This window comes from Ciconia boyciana, chromosome 29 (genome assembly GCF_034638445.1).
Source record: "Ciconia boyciana chromosome 29, ASM3463844v1, whole genome shotgun sequence".
NCBI lineage: Eukaryota > Metazoa > Chordata > Aves > Ciconiiformes > Ciconiidae > Ciconia > Ciconia boyciana.
Window position 1 is genome coordinate 1,706,314 of NC_132962.1, and position 19,210 is coordinate 1,725,523.

General features: G+C 71.9%; 4 protein-coding genes across 11 annotated transcripts in view; all 4 read right to left on the bottom strand.

The window, feature by feature from the left end:
- LOC140644806 (uncharacterized) overlaps positions 1-19,210 on the bottom strand; it is a 297,384-nt gene that overhangs the window by 155,404 nt on the left and 122,770 nt on the right. The window lies entirely within an intron of this gene.
- Positions 685-12,534, bottom strand: DDX39B (DExD-box helicase 39B). The gene is made up of 11 exons (XM_072847998.1): positions 12,383-12,534; positions 10,322-10,542; positions 10,114-10,241; positions 9,930-10,022; positions 9,026-9,209; positions 8,482-8,600; positions 3,834-3,965; positions 2,697-2,806; positions 2,472-2,616; positions 1,733-1,880; positions 685-874 (listed from the first exon to the last, which is right to left on the bottom strand). The coding sequence occupies exons 2-11, from the start codon at positions 10,530-10,532 to the stop codon at positions 858-860; spliced, it is 1,287 nt and encodes a 428-aa protein (XP_072704099.1). The 5' UTR covers positions 10,533-10,542; positions 12,383-12,534; the 3' UTR covers positions 685-857.
- NEU1 (neuraminidase 1) lies at positions 12,925-16,780 on the bottom strand. The gene is given in 7 exon segments (XM_072847815.1): positions 12,925-13,228; positions 13,475-13,694; positions 14,234-14,416; positions 14,935-15,060; positions 15,062-15,192; positions 15,887-16,298; positions 16,703-16,780. Coding segments are annotated over 7 exon segments (1,371 nt in total). The 3' UTR covers positions 12,925-13,007.
- Positions 15,939-19,046, bottom strand: WHR1 (winged helix repair factor 1). 8 transcript variants are annotated; one of them, XR_012039843.1, is made up of 7 exons: positions 18,680-19,046; positions 18,511-18,606; positions 18,308-18,444; positions 17,987-18,084; positions 17,037-17,175; positions 16,703-16,932; positions 15,939-16,078 (listed from the first exon to the last, which is right to left on the bottom strand). XR_012039843.1 is itself a non-coding variant. In XM_072848035.1 (6 exons), exons 1-6 carry the CDS (start codon positions 18,953-18,955, stop codon positions 17,130-17,132), a joined length of 801 nt encoding a protein of 266 aa, XP_072704136.1. In that variant the 5' UTR covers positions 18,956-19,044; the 3' UTR covers positions 16,979-17,129. The 8 variants fall into 8 exon arrangements, 2 of the variants coding, with proteins under 2 accessions (XP_072704137.1, XP_072704136.1); XR_012039841.1 differs by lacking the exon at positions 18,308-18,444 and adding an exon at positions 17,610-17,757 and having other exon boundaries at positions 18,680-19,045; XR_012039842.1 differs by lacking the exon at positions 17,037-17,175 and adding an exon at positions 17,610-17,757 and having other exon boundaries at positions 18,680-19,045.

Genomic DNA, 19,210 nt, shown 5'->3' on the forward strand with positions numbered 1-19,210 from the left:
GGCGGTCGCCACCACCTGCAACACACGGGGGAGGGGGGAGGGGGGAGGGGCGTGAGCACAGCGGGGACCCAGGCGGCCGGGTGGGGGGACACACACGGTGTCGCTCAGGCCTATGGCGTCCTCAGGGGGTCGGAGACTCTAGTCTTTGGCGTCATCACTGCGACAGCCCCCGGGTAGGACTTCGGTGTCTGGGGACCCCCATTCCCCCCACCCCCGCCAAGGGACCCAGGGGTCTGGGACCCCCCCGCTCACCTCCGAGGCCGCCGCGAAGAGAGCGCAGGAGGCCCCCGCGGCCCCTTTATAGACGCGGCCAGGCCCCGCCCACCCGAGGCCCCGCCCACCCGCTTCCAAGATGGCGCCGACGCCCCTGCCGCCGCCCCAACGCGAGATGGCGGCGCCTCGCGACGGCGGGAAAGCGTGGCCCCGCCCCTTCCACCCAAACCCCGCCCCCTCCCTCTCAAGCCCCGCCCGCGCCCTCAGCGCGCCCTCCCCGCCGACTCCACCCCCGCAGCCCCACAGTCAACCCCGCCCCTCAAGCGGTAAGCCCCGCCCCCCCGCCCGGCCCCGCCCCCCCCGCCGCGGCAGCCCTGACGTCACGGCCGGGTCAGGCAACTTTATTACGAAAAAACCAAAAATTGTACAGCAAGGGGGCGGGGAGGGCCCGGGGGTCGGGGTCCCCGGGGGGCAGGGGGTCCCCGGGCCCCGCCCCCCGCGTGGCGGCGCGGCGGGACGTTTTCCTGGGTTTTTGTGTTTTTCCTCGTTTCAGGCGTTTTCTATAAAACCCCGGGGCGGCCCCTCCCCGCAGCCGGGCCGGGGGCGGGGCCGGGGCGGGGCCGGCGGCAGGGCCTGGCGGGGCCTTATCGGGTCTGCTCGACTGCGGGGGAGGGGGGGGGGCGGGGGCCACGGGCTCCCCCAAGCCCCCCCTCGTCCCCAGCCCCCCCTCCCTCTGGGAGAGATGGATCGCGCCTGGGGCGGCTCGCTGCCGCTCGCCCCAGCCCCCGACCTCAGACCCCCGGGACCCCCAAATGCCCCCCCCCCGATCCTCCTTGAGCCCCCCAGACCCCTCCTGGAGCCCCTCAGGACCCCCAAGGCCCCCCTCCCTCTAGGAGAGGGGATCATGCCTGGGGCAGCTGCCCTCCGCACCCCCAGAACCCCCCAAGTCCCCCGGGACCCCCACCCCCCAGAAGCCCCCCACCCCGAGTCCCCCAGGACCCCGCACCCCCTGGGACCCCCACTCCCCAGAAGCCCCCCTGGGGCCCCCCACTCCCCAGAAGCCCCCCCCGCACCCCCTGGGACCCCCACACCCCAGAAGCCCCCCCGCACCCCCACTCCCCCAGAACCCGCCCCTGGGGACCCCCACCCCCAGAAGTGTCCCCCCCCGAGTCCCCCAGGACCCCGCACCCCTGGGACCCCCACTCCCCAGAAGCCCCCCCGCACCCCCACTCCCCCAGAACCCCCCCGAGTCCCCCAGGACCCCGCACCCCCTGGGACCCCCACTCCCCAGAAGCCCCCCGCACCCCCACGCCCCAGAAGCCCCCCCGCACCCCCACTCCCCCAGAAGACCCCCCGGGACCCCACCCCCCAGAAGTGTCCCCCCCGAGTCCTCCAGGACCCCGCGCCCCAGGACCCCCACCCCCGGAAGTCCCCCCGAGTCCTCCAGGACCCCGCGCCCCGGGACCCCCACCCCCAGAACCCCCCCGAGTCCCCGGACCCCCACCCCCCGCGCCCTCACTGTAGGAGGAGATGTCGATCTCGTCGGGCAGCTCGCTGATGTTGACCTCGAAGCGGTCCTGGACGTCGTTGAGGATCTTGGCGTCGTTCTCGTCCGACACGAAGGTGATGGCCAGGCCCTTGGTGCCGAAGCGCCCCGCCCGCGCCACCTGGGGGGGGAGCGGGGGGGTCAGGGTGCGGGGACCCCCCCCCCAGAACCCCCCCGGGGGGCAGAGAGCCCCGAAGGGCCCCCGAGCACCCAGAGCCCCCCCCCCCGTGCCCCACAACACCCCCAGAGCCCCCCTTATTACACCCCCAGCACCCCCACATGACCCAGACCCCCGTGCCCCACAGCACCCCCAGAGCCCCCCTTATTACAACCCCCAGCACCCCCATCCTCATTACCCTCCCATGACCCTGGTCCCCCGTGCCCCACCGACCCCCCATCCTCATTAACCCCACCCCCGACCCCCCAGGATCAAGCCCCCCATACCCCACATCCTCACCCCCCCCCAGACCCCCAAAAAGCCCCCAGCATCCAGCCACCCCCTCTGTGCCCCACACAGCCCCCCCCCCAAAGACCCCCACATCGCCCCGCCAGCCCCACATCACCCCCCAACAACCCCCTCCCCTCGCCCTACGCCCCTCCCTCGCCCTACGCCCCTCCCATCGCAGGGGGCCCCTCCCCATCACAGGGGGCCCTCCCCATCGCAGGGGGGCCCCCGCCGCAGGCAGCCCCCCCGCCGCAGGCAGCCCCCCACCCGGTGCAGGTAGGTGTCGGAGTCCTCGGGCATGTCGTAGTTGAAGGCGATGTTGACCCTCTCGATGTCCATCCCGCGGCCAAACAGGTTGGTGGCCACCAGGATGCGGCGCTGGAAATCCTTAAACTGCTGGTACCGCGAGAGCCTGGGGGGGGACGGGACGGGATTGGGGGGGGGACTGGGGGTCAGCGGGCGCCGGGGGTCCCCCGCCCCCCCAGGCCGTACCGCTCCTCCTGGGGCATGCCGCGGTGGATGGCGATGGCCGGGAAGTTCTGCTCCACCAGGAGCTGGGCCAGGGCGATGCAGCGCTGCACCGACTTGACGAAGATCACCACCTCGGGGGGGACGGGCGCGAGTTTGGGGGGTCGGGGGGGCACCCCAGGGCAGGGTCCTGCCCTGCAGACCCCCCGCCCCCAGACACCGGGGTCCCCCACGCTCTCTGCTGCGTCCCCCCCCAGACATCGGGGTCCCACCCCGGTGCCCCCCAAGACTCCTCCTGGATGCCCGGGTCCCTCCCAGAGCCCCCTCAGGTATTGGGGTCCCCCCAAGAGCCCCCCAGATACTGGGGTCCTCGGGTCCTCCCCAGAGCCCCTCAGATACTGGGGTGTCCCCAGATACTGGGGTCCCCAGCTCCCCCCCAGAGCCCCCTCAGGTACTGGGGTCCCCCCAAGAGCCCCCCAGATACTGGGGTCCTCGGGTCCTCCCCAGAGCCCCTCAGATACTGGGGTCCCCCCAGATACTGGGGTCCCCAGCTCCCCCCAGAGCCCCCTCAGGTACTGGGGTCCCCCCAAGAGCCCCCCAGATACTGGGGTCCTCGGGTTCCCCCAGAGCCCCCTAGACATTGGGGTCCCCTCCTGGACCCCCCAGCACCCCACAGACAGCAGGGTCCCCTCCTTGACCGCTCCCCTGCATCTGCCCCGAGCTCCTGGGACCCCCAGACTTTGGGGTCCCCCAAGACCCCTCCTGGACACCCGGGTCCCCCAAAATATTGGGGTACAACCCTAGAACCCCCAAAACCTCTCCTGGACCTGCCCTCGCACCCCAAAACCTCCCCGGACACCAAGATCCCCTCCCGGCCTCCCCCAACCCCCTCCTCCACCCTCACCCCCAGCTCCCGGGACCCCCCAGGCTTGGGGGTCCCCCACAGAATATTGGGGTACAACTCCAGGGACCCCCAAAATAGTGGGGTGCAACCCCAGGGACCCCCCAAAACCTCTCCCGGACCTGCCCTCGCACCCCAAACCCTCCGCGGACACCAAGATCCCCTCCCGGCCTCCCCCAACCCCCTCCTCCGCCCTCACCCCCAGCTCCCGGGACCCCCCAGGCTTGGGGGCGCCCCCCCCGATTCGGGGGTCCCCCCACCTGGTTGAACTCGAGGACGTCGAGCAGGTCGAAGAGCTTGCGGTTCTTCTCGTTGTCCTTCAGCTTGACGTAGTACTGCTGCAGCCCGTGCAGCGTCAGCTTCGTCTCGTCGTCCACGAAGATCTCCATGGGCTGGGGGGGGGACAGCGCTCAGCCCCCGCCCGGGCCCCCCGGCGCCCCCCTGCACCCCAACACGGCCCCACGGGACCCCTATGGCTCCCTGCACCCCAGTACGGCCCCAGGACGGCTCCTGGGACCCCAAAAGAGCTCCCAGGGACCCCAGTGCGGCCCCACAGCGTCCCTATGGCTCCCTGCACCCCAAAATGGGCCCTGGGACCCCAATACGGCCCCACGGGACCCCTATGGCTCCCTGCATCCCAATATGGCTACCAGAGACCCCAATATGGCTCCCTGCATCCCAATATGGGCCCTGGGACCCCAATACAGCCCCACGGGACCCCTATGGCTCCCTGCACCCCAATGCGGCCCCATGGCTCCCTGCACCCCAAAATGGGCCCTGGGACCTCAATACGGCCCCACGGGACCCCTATGGCTCCCTGCACCCCAAAATGGGCCCTGGGACCCCAACACGGCCCCACGGGACCCCTATGGCTCCCTGCACCCCAATATGGCTACCAGAGACCCCAATATGGCTCCCTGCATCCCAATATGGGCCCTGGGACCCCAATACAGCCCCACGGGACCCCTATGGCTCCCTGCACCCCAATGCGGCCCCATGGCTCCCTGCACCCCAAAATGGGCCCTGGGACCTCAATACGGCCCCACGGGACCCCTATGGCTCCCTGCACCCCAAAATGGGCCCTGGGACCCCAATACGGCCCCACGGGACCCCTATGGCTCCCTGCATCCCAATATGGCTACCAGAGACCCCAATATGGCTCCCTGCATCCCAATATGGGCCCTGGGACCCCAATACAGCCCCACGGGACCCCTATGGCTCCCTGCACCCCAATGCGGCCCCATGGCTCCCTGCACCCCAAAATGGGCCCTGGGACCTCAATACGGCCCCACGGGACCCCTATGGCTCCCTGCACCCCAAAATGGGCCCTGGGACCCCAATACGGCCCCACGGGACCCCTATGGCTCCCTGCATCCCAATATGGCTACCAGAGACCCCAATATGGCTCCCTGCATCCCAATATGGGCCCTGGGACCCCAGTACGGCCCCACGGGACCCCTATGGCTCCCTGCACCCCAATGCGGCCCCATGGCTCCCTGCACCCCAATATGGGCCCTGGGACCCCAATACGGCCCCACGGGACCCCTATGGCTCCCTGCACCCCAAAATGGGCCCTGGGACCCCAATACGGCCCCACGGGACCCCTATGGCTCCCTGCATCCCAATATGGCTACCAGAGACCCCAATATGGCTCCCTGCATCCCAATATGGGCCCTGGGACCCCAATACAGCCCCACGGGACCCCTATGGCTCCCTGCACCCCAATGCGGCCCCATGGCTCCCTGCACCCCAAAATGGGCCCTGGGACCTCAATACGGCCCCACGGGACCCCTATGGCTCCCTGCACCCCAAAATGGGCCCTGGGACCCCAATATGGCCCCATGGGACCCCTATGGCTCCCTGCACCTCAATATGGCTACCAGAGACCCCAATATGGCTCCCTGCACCCCAAAATGGCCCCTGGGACCCCAATATGGCCCCATGGGTCCCCTATGGCTCCCTGCACCCCACAGGACCCCTATAGCTCCCTGCACCTCAATATGGCTACCAGAGAACCCAATATGGCTCCCTGAACCCCAATATGGGCCCTGGGACCCCAATACAGCCCCACGGGACCCCTATGGCTCCCTGCACCCCAATGCGGCCCCATGGCTCCCTGCACCCCAAAATGGGCCCTGGGACCCCAATACGGCCCCACGGGACCCCTATGGCTCCCTGCATCACAATATGGCTACCAGAGACCCCAATATGGCTCCCTGCACCCCAAAATGGGCCCTGGGACCCCAGTACGGCCCCACGGGACCCCTACGGCTCCATGCACCCCAAAATGGGCCCTGGGACCCCAACACGGCCCCACGGGACCCCTATGGCTCCCTGCATCCCAATATGGCTACCAGAGACCCCAATATGGCTCCCTGCACCCCAATATGGGCCCTGGGACCCCAATACGGCCCCATAGGACCCCTATGGCTCCCTGCACCCCAATACAGCCCCTGGAGACCCCAATACGGCCCCACAGGACCCCGATGGCTCCCTGCACCCCAAAATGGCCCCTGGGACCCCAATACGGGCCCATGGGTCCCCTATGGCTCCCTGCACCCCAATGCGGCCCCATGGCTCCCTGCACCCCTATACAACTCTCAGGGACCCCAATACGGCCCCACAGGACCCCTATGGCTCCCTGCACCCCAATATAGGCCCTGGGACCCCAATACAGCCCCATAGGACCCCTACAGTTCCCTGTACCCCAGTATGGCCCCTGGGACCCCAATACAGCCCCATGGGACCCCCATGGCTCCCTGCACCCCAATATGGGCCCTGGAGACCCCAATATGGCTCCCTGCACCCCAATACGGCCCCACCGGCTCCCTGCCCCCAGTATGGCCCTGTGGACCCCAGTAAGGTCCCAGGGACCCCACTACAGCCCCACAGCTTCCCTATGGATCCCATAGGTACCCTATGGGCCCCACAGCTGCCCTATGGACCCCCATCGCTGCCTGCACCCCGATACAGCCCCAAGGGCCCCCTGCACCCCAACAGCACCCACGGGTTCCCTATACCCTAACACAGCCCCACACACGCCCTATAGCACCCTATAGCTTCCTGAACCCCAGTATGGCCCCAGGGACCCCAACAGGGCCCCACACATGCCCTATAGCACCCTATAGCTTCCTGAATGCCAATATGACCCCGGGGACCCCAACAGGGCCCCACACATGCTCTATAGTGCCCTATAGCTCCCATGCCCCCCAACACAGCCCCAGGGACCCCAACAGGGCCCCACACGTGCCCTATAGCACCCTTTAGCGCCCGGCCCTATAGCATCCTATGGCTGCCTGCCCCCCAACACGGCTCCAGGGACCCCAACAGGGCCCCACACAGGCCCTATAGCACCCTATAGCTTCCTACCCTATAGCACCCTGTAGTTCCCTGCACCCCAACATGACCCCAGGGACCCTGACAGGGCCCCACACGTGCCCTATAGCACCCTTTAGCGCCCGGCCCTATAGCATCCTATGGCTGCCTGCCCCCCAACACAGCTCCAGGGCCCCCGACAGGGCCCCACACAGGCCCTATAGCACCCTATAGCTCCCTGCCCCCCAACATGGCTCCAGGGACCCCGACAGGGCCCCACATGTGCCCTATAGCACCCTTTAGCGCCTGGCCCTATAGCATCCTATGGCTGCCTGCCCCCCAACACGGCTCCAGGGACCCCAACAGGGCCCCACACAGGCCCTATAGCACCCTATAGCTTCCTACCCTATAGCACCCTGTAGTTCCCTGCACCCCAACATGACCCCAGGGACCCTGACAGGGCCCCACATGTGCCCTATAGCACCCTATAGCTCCCTGCACCCCAACACAGCTCCAGGGCCCCCGACAGGGCCCCACACAGGCCCTATAGCACCCTATAGCTCCCTGCCCCCCAACATGGCTCCAGGGACCCCGACAGGGCCCCACATGTGCCCTATAGCACCCTTTAGCGCCCGGCCCTATAGCATCCTATAGCTCCCTACACCCCAACACAACTCTAGGACCATAACAGGGCCCCACACGTGCCCTGTAGCATCCTATGGCTCCCTGCCCTCCAACACGGCTCCAGGGCCTCCGACAGGGCCCCACACAGGCCCTATAGCACCCTAAAGCTTCCTAAGCTATAGCACCCTATAGCTCCCTGCCCCCCAACACAGCTCCAGGAACCCCAACAGGGCCCCACATGGACCCTATAGCACCCTATAGCTTCCTACCCTATAGCGCCCTTCCCCCCAGCATGGCTCCAGGAACCCCAACAGGACCCCACACAGGCCCTATAGCACCCTACAGCTCTCTGCCCTATAGCACCCTACAGCTCCCTTCCCCCCAACACGGCTCCAGGAACCCCGACAGGGCCCCACACAGGCCCTATAGCACCCTACAGCTCCCTGCCCCCCAACACGGCTCCAGGGCCCCCGACAGGGCCCCGCGGGCCCCCCTGCACCCCAGCGCGGCCCCGGGGGTGCCCCCGCCCCTTCCCCCCCCCCCCCCGAATCCTGCTCTCCGCCGGCTCCAGGAAAAGGATAAGCGGGTCCGGGCGCCTGGAGGAGTCCGGGCCGGGCCGAGCCGCGCCGAGGCCGCGCCGCGCCGTGCCGAGGCCGTCCGGGTCCCGCCGTCTCCTCGCCGCCGTCTGCCGGAGCGCCGGGGGGGGCCGGGGGGGCCGAGAGCCGCAGGCACTTACTCGCTCGAGTGCGTGTGGGGGGGCTCTTCGCCGTCCGCCGGGCGGTTTTTGGGGGGCGGGCGGGACGGAGCGAGGAAGAGGAGGAGGAGGAGGAGGAGGAGGAGGAGGAAGAAGAAGGGGGGCGGCTGGAGGGGGGAGACCCGAGAGATCTTCCGCAGGGGGGGCGGGGGCCGGGGGCAGCCCCCCGCGCCGGGGCGGGCGCCGGGGGCAAAGAAGGTAGAAGGGGTAATTACGTCTTGCATGAATTTGCGGCAGACGGGGCGGATTTCCTTGCTGAGCGTGGCGCTGAACATCATGACCTGCTTTTCGTGCGGGGTCATGCGGAAAATCTCCTGGACGTCCCGACGCATGTCTGGGGGCGGGGAGGGGTCAGGGGGTGGGGGACACGGGGTCGCGGCCGCCGAGGGGCTGCGCCCGGATGCTCGGGGTCCCCCAAAACTCCTCCCGAACGCCCGCGTCCCCCTTCTCGAATCGCGGGGACCCCTCGCGGACGCTAGGGTCCCCCGGTCTCCTCCTGGACCCCGGGTGCCCCCCCACGCCTGGGTGCCCTACGGGGCCGCGCCGGAGGCCCGGACACCCCGCCCCCCTTCCCAAATTCTGGGGTCCCCCTCCCACGCAGCGGGGCTCCCGGCGCTCGGGTCCCCCAGACCTCCCTCTGCGCGCCCGGATCCCCTCCTCGCGCCCCGAATCCCCTTTCTAAAATACCGGGGCCCCCCCGAGAGCCCCCGACCTCCTCCCGGATCCCCGGCCCCCCAGACCCCCGGCCCCCAAACCCACCGAGCTGCTCGAGCATCTTGTCGCACTCGTCCAGGATGAAGTGCTTGATGTGCTTCAGGTTGAGGCTCTTGTTGCGGGCCAGGGCCAGGATGCGGCCCGGGGTCCCCACCACGATGTGGGGGCAATTCTTCTTCAGCACCTCCTCGTCCTTCTTGATCGACAGCCCCCCGAAAAACACCGCCACCTGGGGGGGGGAGGGGGGGGCCGCTCAGCCACCCCCAGCCCCGCACACCCGCCCCCCGGCACCCCCAAACTCCCACAGACCCGCCACCCCAAATTCCCACACACCCCCCCGCCCCGGGCACCCCAACCTCCGCCACCCCCTTTTTGTCACCGCACCCTCTCTTTGGCAGGGTTTCGGGGTTCCCTGGGCAATTTGGGGTCCACCCGCTAACACCGACACCGCCAAAAACCTCCTGGGGAGCCCCCGTGTCCCCAAACCCGCCTCCCCCACCCCCTTTGTGCCCTGACCCCCCCAGCCCTCCCCAACCTCGACCACCCCCTTTACCACCCCCCCGCCAAGATTTTGGGGTCCCCCAAGCCGTTGGGGGTGCGTTAAAGCCCCTCCACCGAGACTGACGCCCCAGAACCCCCTGGGGTGCTCCCTGTCTCCCCGTGACCCCAAAACCCTCTTTCCTACCCCATTTCCCCCCTCTGAACCCCCTTTGCGCTCTGATCCCCCCCAATCCCAGCTGCCCCCTTTACCCCCAGCCCCACCCCCCGCAAGGATTTCGGGGTCGCCCAGGCCATTTGGGGGTGACTTAAGGTTCCTCCGCCAAGGCCGAGCCCCCCCCTCCAGCCCCAAAACCTCCTGGGGCCCCCCCAAGCCCCCGCATCCCCCACCTCCAGCTCCCCCACCCCATTTCCCGCACCCTGAACCCCCCGGCCCCCCAGAGCCCCTCACCTTCACGCTAGGCATGTACTTGGAGAACCGCTCGTACTCCTTGCTGATCTGGAAGGCCAGCTCCCGCGTGTGACACATCACCAGCACCGACACCTACGGGGACGCCCACGGAAGGGGCTCAGCGCCGTGGGAGCCCCCCAACGCCCTCCCCCCACCCCCCCGGGGGGGGGGCTGCCCCCCTCACCTGCCCCGTGACGGGCTCCAGCTGCTGCAGGGTGGCCAGCACGAAGACGGCCGTCTTGCCCATGCCGGACTTGGCCTGGCACAGCACGTCCATGCCCAGGATGGCCTGCGGGATGCACTCGTGCTGCACTGCGGGGCGAAGCGGGGGGGTCAGCGCCGCCGCGAGGGGGCCGAGCCCCCCCGAAACGGCCGACCGCCCCCCGGGGCACCTTCGGAGGGGTGCTCGAAGCCGCAGTCGACGATGGCGCGGAGCAGCTCGGGCTTGAGGAGGAAATCGCGGAAGCCGGAGCTGTGGATGGAGACGTAGGAGCCCTTCACGTCCTTCTTGGGCGGCGCCTCGGCCCCGTCGCCCCCCGCCGCGTTCTCCACCTCGTCGTCCTCATAGTCCAGCAGCTCGTTGTCCACGTCGTTCTCCGCCATCTTGACGGGCCTGCGGGGACGGGGACGGGGGGTCAGCGGGGGCACCCAGCGCCCACGAGGGACCCGGGCGGACGGGCACCCATCGCCCCGCAAAGCGCCCCCCAAACGGGGCGCCCATCGCTCCGTAAGGGACCCCACAAACTGGGCATCCGTCACCCCGCAGGAGACCCCCGCGTCCGGGCACCCATCGCCCCACAGGGCACCCCAGAAACTGGGCACCCCTCACCCCATAAGGGACGCCTGGAACGGGGCACCCCTCACCCCAGAAAGGACGCCACGAGCTGGGCACCCCTCACCCACAGGGGGCCCCTCAAACTGGGCACCCATCCCCCCACAAGGGACCCCCGGAACGGGGCACCCCTCACCCCCTGGGGATGCTCACGTCTGGGCACCCATCATCCTTTAAAGGACCCCGGGAACCGAGCACCCATCGCCCCACAGGAGACCCTGGCATCCGGGGACCCATCACCCCATAGGGAACCCCACAAACTGGGCACCCCTCACCCCATAAGGGACGCCCAGAAGAGGGCACCCATCCCCCCACAGGCAATCCCTGTGTCCAGGCCCCCGTCACGCCATAGAGCACCCCAAAAACCGGGCCCCCATCACCCCACAGGGGACCCTGGCACCCAGACACCCATCACCCCATAGGGAACCCCGTGTCCTGGCACCCACCGCCCCACGGGGACCACCACAAACCGGGCACCCGCTACCCCGTGAGGTAACCCAGAACAGGGGCACCCGTCCTTCCGTAAGGGACCCCAGGAACCGCGCACCCATCACCCCACAGGGGACCCTGGCACCCAGGCACCCCTCACCCCACAGAGAACTCCTGTGTTCTGGCACCCATCACCCATAGGGGCCCCTCAAACTGGGCGCCCATCACCCCATAACAGAGCCCAGACACCAGGCGCCCCTCACCCCGTAGAGCACCCCACAAACCGAGCACCCATCGCCCCACAGGAGACCCTGGCACCCAGGCACCCATCACCCCATAGGGAACCGCGTGTCCGGGCACCCATCGCCCCATAGGGGACCCCGCGTCCGGGCACCCATCGCCCCACAGGGGACCCCAGGAACCGGGCACCCATCGCCCCACAGGGGACCCCAAGAGCCGGGCACCCATCGCCCCATAGGGGACCCCGCGTCTGGGCACCCATTGCCCCACAGGGGACCCCAGGAACCGGGCCCCCGTCGCCCCACAGGGGACCCTGGCACCCAGACCCCCGTAACAGATACCACAAACCGGGCACCCATCACCGTGTAAGTGACCCAGAACCGCGCGCCCATCACCCATAGGGGACCCCAGGAACCGGGCACCCATCGCCCCATAGGGAACCCCGTGTCCGGGCGCCCATCGCCCCACAGGGGACCCCAGGAACCGGGCACCCATCCCCCCATAACGGACCCCTGGCACCCAGACCCCCATCGCCCCACAGGGGACCCCAAGAACCGGGCACCCATCCCCCCCGGGACCCGGGGCTCCGGCCCCTCCCCCGCCGGCCCCGGCCAATCCCCTTCCTTCCCGCCAAGCAACCGGCCGCTCGGACCCGCCCCGCTGCGTCCCCGGGGGCTCCGGCCCCGTTGTTTCCCCCCCGCCCCCGCCGCCCCCGGCGCCCCGGTCCCCTCCCCGGCCTCCCCCGGGCCCCGCCGCCATCTTGGCGCCCACAATGGCGGCGGGCCGGGGGAGCCCCCCGCCCCCGAGCGGCGGCGGCGGGCGCGGGGGGCGGCGGCGGGCGCGGGGGGGCCCGGCCGCGGGGTATCGGCGGGCGCCGGGCCCCGATGGGCGGCGGGGGCGGCGATGCGCGGCCGATGGCGGGGCCGGGCCGGGCCGCGCCGCCATCACTTACCGCCGAGCGCTGCGACCGCCGCGGGAGGGAGTGGGCGGGGCTGCGCGGGCGTCACTTCCGGCCCTGCCCCGCGCGCCGCTCCGCTCAGGCCCCCCCCCTTCCCCACCACCACCGCGGGGCTGCCCGCCGTGATCGCCTGATCCCGCCCGGGCCCCCCCGCGGGGAGCGACCTCCGAGCAGGCACCGCCGCGGGCAGCTCCCCCCCACCCCCGCGCCGGGGCCCGCGGGGGAGGGAGGGAGCCGCCGTTGCCAAGGCAACGGTGCCGGCGGGGAAGCCCCGCCCCAAACCCGCGGGCCCGCCCCCAGCGCGTCGCTATGGCGACGGGTCCCGCCGCCGCCTGGCCACGCCCCCCTCGGCCGGCGGACCCCGGCGTGTGACCGGGGGTGACACACGACACACGGACGGACACGGACACGGACGGACACACGACGACACGGGGCACACACGGACACGGGGGACGGACCCGGGGGTCCGGGGGGGACCCAGAGGGTCGGGGGAACCGAGGGGTCCGGGCCCCCCAAGTGATGAGGCGCAGCCGAGCTGAGCGAACCCCTTTATTGAGCCTCCCCCACCGTGGGGAGGCGTGGCCGGGGGGTGTGGCCAAGGGCGCGGCGAGGGGCGGGGTCAGAGATCGCCAGCGATGCTGATGGTGGCCAATGAGACGGTCTCGGTGGAGAGGCTCCGCCCCTTCTCGTAGATGAGGTAGAGCAAGGGGGCGTCGCCCTGGGCGCTGGGGGGCGGGGCCGCCATCGAGGAGTACCCGCTGGGCCCCGCCCACACCTGCAGGCCCCGCCCCCACCACGTGGTGCCGTTGGTGAAGCTCCAGCGCAGGGTCAGGTTCACCCCTGGGAAAAGGGGGCGGGGTCTGTCTGGCCACGCCCACCCCAAACCACACCCACCCACCCTTGCCGGCAACTCACCCCTGCTGCCCTCAGGCCGCGCCCGCGCTGCCAGCCCCACCCACCGCCACAGGCCACACCCTCTAGCCCCAGGCCACGCCCCCTCCCCCCCCCCAGCCCCTCTTCCCCCCCCCCCCCGACCTCGGGACCCCCCACCGGGCACCGGGGTCCCCCCCGTGTCCCCCCGCTCACGCTGGCTCTCGTGGGCGGGGTTGCTGAAGAAGACGAGGCCGCCGGTGACGAGGACGCCAGCGGCCACCACGGGGTCGACCAGGGCGGGGTCGAAGGTGACGGCGGCGGGGGGAAGGGTCTCGCCCCCGTCCCAGCTCCGCGCCACCATCCGGCACCGGCACCGGTACGCGTTCTGGTTCCGGATGTTGACGGCGATGGAGCCGTCGGGCAGCTCGTAGGGCTGCGGGGGCCGGGAGCCTGGGTCCCCCCTCGCCACGGGGGCCCCGGGGAGACCCCCGCTGCCCCGGATACCCCCCCCCCAGCGCCGGGGTCCCTGCTCCGCCCCCCAGATATGGGGGTCCCCCCCGTCCCTGGATGCCTGGGTCCCCCCTCGCCCCGACACCGGGGTCCCCGGCCACCCGGGTCCCCCCACCCAGATGCCGGGGGCCCCGGGAGACCCCCGCTGCCCCGGACACCCCCCATCCCAGTGCCGGGGTACCTGCTCCACCCCCCAGATATGGGGGTCCCCCCGGACACCCGGGTCCCCCTCGCCCCGACACCGGGGTCCCCAGGAGACCCCCGCTGCCCCGCACACCCCCCCAACCACCAGGATCCCTTCCCCCCCCCCAAATACGAGGGTCCCCCATCCCCAGATGCCTGGGTCCCCTCTTTGGGGGTCTGGGGGCTTCCCGGACACCCGGGTCCCCAGGGAGGCTCCCCCGCCCCCCTCCCAAAACGCCGGGGTCCCCGCTCCACCCGCAGCCCCCGGGGCCCCCCCACCTGGCACTCGTCGGGGGTGAAGTCGCGGGGGTGGCGGGGGGCCCCGAAGGGGATGGCGGGCAGGGCCCCCCCCCGCCGCCAGCGCCGGCCCCCGTCGTCGCTCAGCAGCAGCGAGACCCCGTCCCGCTCCAGCGTCCCGTGGCCGCAGAACACCAACCGCCCCTGCCCCGGCGCCCGCTGCTTCTGGGGGGGGACACGCCTGGGACCCCCACCCAGGCACCGGGGACCCCCGGGTCGTCCCCCCCCATTCCCAGACACCCGGCTCCCCTCGGATGCCTGGGTGCCCCCTCCCCGACCTGAACACCCAGCTCCCCACAAACCCTCGCGTGCCCCCCCCCCCCGCCGGGCGCTGGGGTCCCCCCGGACCCCCGGGTCCCCTCCCCCATTCCCAGACACCTGGGGGACCCCTGGGTGCCCCCTCCCTGACCTGAACACCCAGCCCCCCACAAACCCTCGCGTGACACCCCCCCCCCGCCGGGTGCTGGGGTCCCCCCCGGACCCCCGGGTCCCCTCCCCCATTCCCAGACACCTGGGGGACCCCTGGGTGCCCCCTCCCCGACCTGAACACCCAGCCCCCACAAACCCTCGCGTGACCCCCCCGCCGGGCGCTGGGGTCCCCCAGACCCCCGGGTCCCCCTGGACTTTTGGGTGCCCCCACCCCAGACACCGGGCACCCCAGGTCCGTCCCCCCCCCATGGTACCTGGGTGCCGTAGCCGGGCCCGGGGGCGAAGACCTCGTTGCCGACGACCCCCGAGAGGTTTTGGGGGGGTCCCCAGGAGCGGCCGCCGTCGCGGCTGCGCAGGAGGTGGGTGCTGGGGGGGCCGCAGGCCTGCGGGGTGGGCGCAGCGGGCGAAGAGCAGCAGCACCTCCTCCCCCGCCACCGCCAGCGCCCCCAGACTCAGCCCATCCCCCGCCGAGCCGTCGTCCGCCGCCACCCGCGTCGGGCCCCACGTCGCGCCTGCGGGGGGGACACACACGGTCAGACCCCCCCAGACCCCCGGGCACCACCCAGGACCCCCCAACCTCCCTCAGAAACCTCGCAGTCCCCTCACCCCCCCAAGAGCTCTCTGACTCCCCCTCACCCCCCAGGGTCCCCCAGAGCCCCTGGGCCCCCGGTGCCCCTTCAGACCCCCTCCAAGACCTCTTCCCCCCAAACCTCCCAGACCCCCCAGACCTCTTAGACCCCCACCAGAGCCCCCTCAAGACCCCTTTGACCCCCCCAGGGTCCCCCAGAGCCCCCTGGGCCCCCAAGACCTCTGGGCCCCCCGGTGCCCCTTCAGACCCCTCCAAGACCTCTTCCCCCCCAAACCTCCCAGACCCCCAGACCTCTTAGACCCCCCGAGCCCCCTCAAGACCCCTTTGACCCCCCAGGGTCCCCCCAGAGCCCCTGGGCCCCCCGGTGCCCCTTCAGACCCCTCCAAGACCCTCTCCCCCCAAACCTCCCAGACCTCCCCAGGACCCCCCAGACCTCTTAGATGCCCCCAGACCCCCTCAAGACCCCTTTGATCCCCCCAGGGTCCCCCAGACCTCTCTGGGCCCCCCAAGACCCCTGACACCCCCACCGCTCCTCCAGCCCCCCCCAGACCTCTCCCCGTCCCCAGAGCCCCCTCCAGCCCCTTTGCCCCCCCAGGCCCCCTCGCCCCCAGCCCCACCTCCGTCGGGGGAGCGGCGGCAGGCGATGACCTTGGCCCCCACGTCGGCGGCCGAGCGCTTGCGCCCCTCGGCGCAGGCCAGCAGGGCCCCCCCGGGGGTGACGGCCACCAGCGGCACCCGGAAGGTGTGGACCCCCCGCGCCCCTCCCCGCTCACCCACAGCAGCTGCTCCCGCACCACCCGTGGGCGCACCTGGGGGGACGGGGGGGTCAGGGGGGGCTGAGAGGGCGGGGGGGGGGTATTGGAAGGGGGTCTGAAGGGGCACTGGGGGGTCCCAGAGATCTTGGGGGCCCAGGGGGCACCCTGGGGGGTCTAAGAGGTCTGGGGGGACAGAGGTGACGGGGGCGGGGGTCGAAGGGGCCTTAATGGGTGGCGGGAGGGGGCTGGGGGGCTCTGAGGGCGCTTTGGGGGTCTAAAGGGGGGTCTTGGGCGTGGGGGGCAATGGGGGTCAGGGGAGCGCCAATGGGAGACGGGGGCGCTGTGAGAACTGATGGGGGAAGTGGGGGCCCTGGGGGTATGGAGGGGGCACGGGGGCTCGAGGGGGCAATGGGGGGTGGGGGGCTTTGAGGGTGTCAGGGAGCATTGGGGGTCTGGGGAGGCAACGGGGCCTTGGGGCCATTCGTGGGGGCGCTGGGGGGCAATGGGGGCGCCTGGAGGAACATGGGGGGCAAACGGGGGACAGGGAGCCATGGGGTCTTGGGGACCCTGGGGTGTCGGGGGCACCGGGGGCTGTGGAGGAGCGCGGGCCACGGGGGGCCCTGGGACGCGGGGGGCGAGGAGAGGAACCGGGGGCATCGGGGGAGGGGGTCCCGGTACCGTCTCGGGGGTCGCGGCCCAGCGGGCGGCGGCGCCGATGGCGAGGAGCAGCCCCGGGAGGAGCCGGCCCGGCCCCATCGCGGCCCCTTTAAGGCGCCGCCGCCGTCACGTGCCGCCACTGTCACGTGCCGCCGCCGTCACGTGCCGCCGCCCGCCGGGGGCGGGGCCGGGCCTTAAAGCGGCAACGCCGGCCCGGCAGCGCCGCGGTGGGGCCCGCCGATGGGAACGGGCTGATTTAGGGGGGAAAAAACCACATTTTTATTGCCTTTTTTTTTTTGTCCCTCCCCTCCCCGTCGGGACCCCCCCCGGGGGGCGGGGCGAAGGTGGACCCCACCTTCGCCCCGCCCCTTCGCAGAGGGCGTGGCCAGCCGCAGCCACACCCCCTCTTTGGTCCAGCAGGCCCCGGTGCATGCTGGGAAGGATCCGGTCAGGGCTCGGCCAATCGCAGCATCGGCCCCGAGGCGGTGGGGACGCTGCGGGGGAGGGGAGGGGTCAGCGCCTGGCCCGGGGTCAGGGGTCGCACAGGGGTCAGGGGTCACCTGGGGGGCATGCAGGGGTCACACACGGGGGGTATACACGGGTCAAGGGTCACCCAGAGTTACCCGAGGGGGGGCACCCAAAGGTCATGCACAGGTCAGAGATCACCTGGGGGTCACTCGGGATTCACCCTGGGGTCATGCAAGGGTCAGAGGTCACCCCGAGTCACCCGAGGGGGCACCCAAGGGTCACGCAGAGGTCAGAGGTCAGCTGGGGGGCACTCAGGATTCACCCTGGGGTTACTCAAGGGTCAAGGGTCACCCAGAGCCACCCGGGGCGGGCAGCCAAGGGTCACCCAGGGGTCACACACTCTCTGGGGTTCACGCAGGGGGTCACCCGGGGGTCAGGGGTCACGGGGGTCAGGGGGTACCTGCGCAGCAGCTGGGCCCCCAGCAGGTCGTGCAGGAGGTACCCGACCCCCAGGCGGGCGCCCGGGGGGGCCCTTCGCTGCCGCAGCTCCCCCAGGGGCACCTCCCGGTGCCGCGACCGGCGGACCACGCCCAGCAGCGCCTGGCGCCCTGCGGGGTCAGAGGTCAGGGGTCACCGAGGGGGTCCCCTGGGTAGGAGACGGGGATTGGGGGACCCCGCAGGGGACCCGGGGGGCCAAAGGACAGGGGAGCCCAAAGAGGGGAGGGAGCAGGGGGACCCACGGATCTGGGGGCTCGGGGGGTCCTGAGGGGGTGGGGGGATCCTGGGGGGTTCGGGGGAGGGGCGGGGGGTCAGGGAGGGTCAGGGGTCCCCACGCACCGCGGACCAAGGCCCGGACGAAGCGCCCGACCCCCGGCACCGCCAGCCACCAGCTCCCGGCGTCGCGCACGGTCAGCACCCCCGCGGCCACCAGCTGCCTGGGGGGGACACGGGGGAGGGCGACATGGGGTGAGGGGGGCAGGACCCACAGCGGGGGTCCCACCCCTGCCCCACCCCCACTCTGGGGGGACCCCAACCCCCCGGGGGGGCCCAAACCCGCTCCAGAGGGGTCTGCAGCCGCCCCAGCCCCAGCCTGGGGGCCCCCGAATCACCGGGGGGGGGTCCCCACCTCCCCGGGCCCCCCCCGCTGTCCCCCCGTACGTGACATCGCCGTCCTCGAAGCCCAGCGCCCGCACGCGGCCCTGCTCGTAGCCCAGGTCGGGGCAGGCGGCCACGGCCGAGTCCAGGAACCGCCGCACCAGCCCCGCTCGGGGGGTCCCCGCCACCGCCGCCAGCACCTTGGGGGGCACAGGGTGGGGGTCAGCGGGGACCCCACCCCCCCAGCCCCCCAACCGCCCCCAGACCTTCTCCTTGTAGGGCTCCATGAAGACGACCCCCAGCGTGTCGGCGCCCAGCCCCAGGTGGAGCAGCCGGATGCGGCCCTCGTCCCTCAGGCGGTTCTGGGGGGCGGGGGTGTCAGGGGGACCCCGGCCACCGGGCGGCCCCGGGGGGGGTGAGGGGGTGGGCGCTGACCAGGTGCCGGTCCACGGCGGTGCGGTCGCTGACCAGGCTGTAGAGCTGGTGGCGCAGGACCAGGGGCGGCAGCGCGTCCCCGAAGAGCCCCCGCGGGAAGAGGGCGGCCACGTCCCGCAACGCCGCTTCCACGGCGCCGGGGCTGCCGGCGGGGAGCGGGGGGACCCCCCCCGCCCCCGCCCCGGTTCCGTCGGGCCGGGGCTGCCCCGGCGGCGGCTCCAGGCGGCGCCGCTTGGCCTCGAAGGCGTCGCAGAGGAGGCGGCGGCGGCGGCCCATGGGGCGCGGGGGAAGGGGGGGGGTGGGCGCCCCACGGCGCTGCCCCACAGCGCTGCCCCACAGCGCTGCCCCACAGCGCTGCCCCGGCCCGCCGGGCCCCTGCTGATGACGCCACGCCGGCGAGCGGCGCCGCTTCCTCCTTCCGCCCCAGGCGCGCGTTGATGACGCGCCAGCGCCCGGGGAGCGTCACCGGCGGGGGCGTGGCTGGAGGCGGTGGCGGGGCGGGGCGTCCGCAAAGGGGCGGTGCTTTGGGTG